Consider the following 4,390-nt stretch of genomic DNA (forward strand, 5'->3'; position numbering starts at 1 on the left):
CCAAAATATAAAGAAACCCAAGAGACCAAAATATCAAATTAAATCTTCTATATTGCTCTCTCGTTTGTAGCTCCTCATCATGGGAACTTTACAAGTCGAAACTTCTAATTGCACCACCATCGCCAACCACCATGACTCGAAAGAGCGTGGCCTCGTCAATGGTGAAGATGATGACGAGTCGCCAATTGAAGAAGTCCGGCTAACCGTCTCTAATTCCGACGATCCGACCCTACCTGTATGGACATTCCGGATGTGGTTCTTGGGCCTATTATCATGTGGGCTACTATCATTTCTCAATCAATTCTTCTCCTACCGGACTGAGCCACTTGTCATCACACAGATAACTGTTCTAGTTTCCACTCTCCCCATTGGCCACTTCTTGGCTGCCACACTGCCTACCACCAAGTTCCGGATTCCAGGGTTCGGATCCAGATTGTTTTCTCTGAACCCTGGTCCGTTTAACTTGAAGGAGCATGTACTGATATCTATATTTGCTAATGCTGGAAGTGCTTTTGGTAATGGCTCGGCTTATGCCGTCGGAATTGTTACCATTATTAAGGCTTTTTATCGCCGGAAAATATCGTTCTTGGCCGGTTGGTTGCTTATCATTACCACTCAGGTCTCTCTCTCTCTCTCTCTCTGCACACACAGACACCTTAAACATTTTAAATCAGTCTTTTGTTGGAAGAAAACTGTTTTTCTTTTCAAACTCGACCATTACAAGGTCAAAAATGTTCACCTGGAGTTGAACCATCCAGTGGACCGGATTTCTTACATCCTCAGTTCTCAATTTTTCCGGTTAAATTGGTTTGAAATGTCTGATTTTCAAAACAGTCGTTAAAACTTTAACAGGAAGCATCGGTGAGGCTGTTTTGTTACTTTCATCAAACTTAAGCTACTTGCTTTTTGTGTTCTTTCTCAGTGTCAAATTATACAATTTCTACTTGCAGAATTCACCCTAATTTGCTGTGAACATTAAGAAATTATTTTATATAAATTATATTGAAAATAAAGCATATTGCATATGGGTTGAACTTGGCAGGTATTGGGATATGGTTGGGCAGGGCTCTTGAGAAAATATGTAGTTGAGCCGGCTCACATGTGGTGGCCAAGTACTCTTGTCCAGGTCTCACTTTTTCGGTAAGATGAGCTTTTTAGCAGATTTTGATAAAAGTTAATAAAATATATGATTGAAAAATTTACCTTCGTAAAATATGTATTTAAAATTAATTGTTAACTTTGATTTTGATAAAAATCTTGATTATAATTTCTATCAAATAGGAGCTAAGTAAGTTAACTTAATTTGCACCATGATACCATATTTGATTATGGGAGGTAGGTTCATAATTTAGTATAAACAAGACGTGTAGATAAGATAAATATACTTATAGGTAGTAAGACTTGGACTCGAGATCTTTTTGTGTTGGACACGTTAGGACAATCCAATAGACATTATCGAAGCATTGAATCTGTATTTCATAATTCAAATAAGGTAAAAAAAAAAATGATGAAATTTTACTATTAAGAAAGGGGTTGGCAGCAGGGAAAGACATAGGATTCTTTGTCAAGGGTTCACATGCAAGTTTTAGCCAGCTTGCAACTTTAAAAGTAGTTTTCCCACTTGCACTTTCATGCATTCAATAATTGTAGAGATTTCCCAATCTGTAAATCCTATATTCTGGCTCCATTCAGGGACCAGTGGACATCACATATAGTTGACTTGTAATGAAAGCATCCAGTTGGCTTATTAAAAAAAAAAAAAAGGGTTGAACCTCAATCTTGAGGGCCCCACCACCCCGTCCCTAGAGCTTTGTGAGGGAGGTAAATCGTTGGACGTACCTCAACAGGCCAGGGAACAAGAGCTACCTGTACTCTGCACTTACAAGGAGTCCAATTCCATGTTTCAGGAATCGAACCCCCACACTGCGGCTGCCAACAAGGCGTGAGATAACCTCACTCCTATCCTCCCTGGGGGCGGCTTATTAGTTATTATGTCACTTGGTGTAAAATTTTTATCAACATTAAATTATAAACTTACATTAAATGGATTGAAATTCGGGGTTAATCTTTATTATCTTTCTGTAAATTGGCTCGACTTGACTGTATATAGACAGACAACATTGACGATAACGAACATGCACTTTCAGACTTTCAGTTGACATTTGCTAACATTTTTAAGCTTATTAGCCAAATATGGTCAGTACTGATAATTTGAATGTTGCCACTGCAGAGCGTTGCACGAAAAAGACGAGCAGCGAATGTCAAGAGCGAAGTTTTTCCTTATTGCACTAATTTGCAGCTTTTCTTGGTACTTAGTCCCGGGATTCCTCTTCCCAACTGTCACAAGCATCTCATGGATCTGCTGGGCTTTCTCCAAGTCCGTGACGGCCCAACAGCTTGGATCGGGCATGCGAGGCCTTGGAGTCGGGGCCTTAACATTAGATTGGTCTGCTGTAGCATCCTTTTTGTTCAGTCCACTCATATGTCCCTTCTTTGCCATTCTCAATGTCTTTGCAGGGTATTTTCTGATCATCTACATTGTACTCCCTATATCTTATTGGGGAGTCGACTTATATGGTGCTCGGAGATTTCCCATTTTCTCCTCACACTTGTTCACTGCTGAGGGTCAGACTTATAATATAACAGCAATTGTTAATGATCGGTTCGAGTTGGATTTGAATAGCTATGAACAACAAGGACGGATACATCTAAGCATGTTCTTTGCCTTGACATATGGTTTTGGTTTCGCTACTATTGCCGCCACTTTGACACACGTTACCTGCTTCTACGGAAGGTAACAACAGACTCTAAAACGAACAAGATTTTAGTTTCTACAATCGTGTATGAACTTTTCTAACAACTCGATATTTCGTTAACTTGTAATTTGCAGAGAAATCTATGAAAGATACCGTGCTTCGTACAAGGAAAAAGAAGATATCCATACGAGACTTATGCGAAGATACAAGGACATACCTTCGACGTGGTTTTATATATTGCTTGGAGTGACACTTGCAGTCTCGTTAGTACTCTGCATCATCTTGAACAAGCAAGTTCAGATGCCATGGTGGGGACTCATTTTTGCTAGTGCCATGGCCTTTATCTTCACACTTCCAATCAGCATTATTACTGCCACAACAAATCAGGTAATTAATCGAAAACTTTTGGCATCTTTGTAAAATCTGTTTCTGTCCTGCTAAGCTATAATTGTTTTATTTCCAGACACCAGGCTTGAACATAATCACAGAGTATGTTATGGGTATCATATACCCGGGAAGACCAATCGCTAATGTGTGCTTCAAAACCTACGGCTACATGAGCATGGCCCAGGCTGTCTCTTTCCTCAGCGATTTCAAGCTTGGTCACTACATGAAGATCCCTCCCAGATCAATGTTCATAGTTCAGGTAATTTTCCATTGTTCATTTCCACAACTTGGTGACAGATTTAACTTTTGGGCGAGAAAATTATCGAAACAATTGACTCATTTTGTTAAGGAGTTGTATACCAATATCAACATTCCCTTTTTGTTCTTGTTCTTTTTCGACTGTTTTATTATGTTGATGCTAAAATGGCAGTTCATTGGAACAATTTTTGCGGGAACTATCAACATTGCTGTTGCGTGGTGGCTGCTCAACTCCATTGAGAATATATGCCAGGACGAGCTCCTTCCACCAGATAGTCCATGGACATGCCCTGGAGATAGGGTCTTCTTTGATGCATCAGTCATATGGGGATTGGTCGGACCGAAAAGAATTTTTGGAAGTCTCGGAAATTATAGTTCCATGAATTGGTTCTTTCTTATGGGTGCAGTTGGACCTGTCCTAGTTTGGTTCTTACACAAGGCATTCCCAAAACAATCTTGGATTCCTCTTATTAACCTTCCGGTCCTTCTCGGGGCGACAAATGCCATGCCACCAGCAACACCATTGAATTACAATGCCTGGATTATCGTTGGAACGATTTTCAACTTTTTCGTCTTCCGTTATCGGAAGCAGTGGTGGCAAAGGTACAATTACATTCTTTCAGCAGCTCTAGATGCCGGGGTCGCTTTCATGGCCGTGCTACTCTATTTCTCTGTCGGGATGGAGAATAGAGGGTTAACTTGGTGGGGCACGGACGGGGAACACTGCGAGTTAGCAACTTGTCCAACAGCTAAAGGAATATCAGTTGATGGTTGTCCAGTGAACTGATATATTGTGCATGTACTTCGCACATTTCAGGTTCAACTTCCATAATGATTTCTCCCACTGCTGTTTCCTATTAGTATACTCAAGAATTACACCAAGAGATTCAACAAGAAAGCTGTGTAAATTCTGAATTCAATAGAACTCTGTTCGAAGAAAGTGAATTTGTATTTGACTCTTCTATACAGTCATTTTATAGTTGAACTTC

At 40.0% G+C, this 4,390-nt stretch overlaps 1 protein-coding gene across 1 annotated transcript; it reads left to right on the forward strand.

Moving 5' to 3' along the window:
- On the forward strand, window positions 1–4,390 carry LOC111410200 (oligopeptide transporter 4). Its single transcript, XM_023040440.1, has 6 exons — window positions 1–619; window positions 1,043–1,140; window positions 2,231–2,794; window positions 2,891–3,143; window positions 3,220–3,402; window positions 3,574–4,390. The coding sequence occupies exons 1-6, from the start codon at window positions 80–82 to the stop codon at window positions 4,186–4,188; spliced, it is 2,253 nt and encodes a 750-aa protein (XP_022896208.1). The 5' UTR covers window positions 1–79; the 3' UTR covers window positions 4,189–4,390.

This window comes from Olea europaea, chromosome 15, assembly GCF_002742605.1.
Source record: "Olea europaea var. sylvestris chromosome 15, O_europaea_v1, whole genome shotgun sequence".
Classification (NCBI taxonomy): Eukaryota; Viridiplantae; Streptophyta; class Magnoliopsida; order Lamiales; family Oleaceae; genus Olea; species Olea europaea.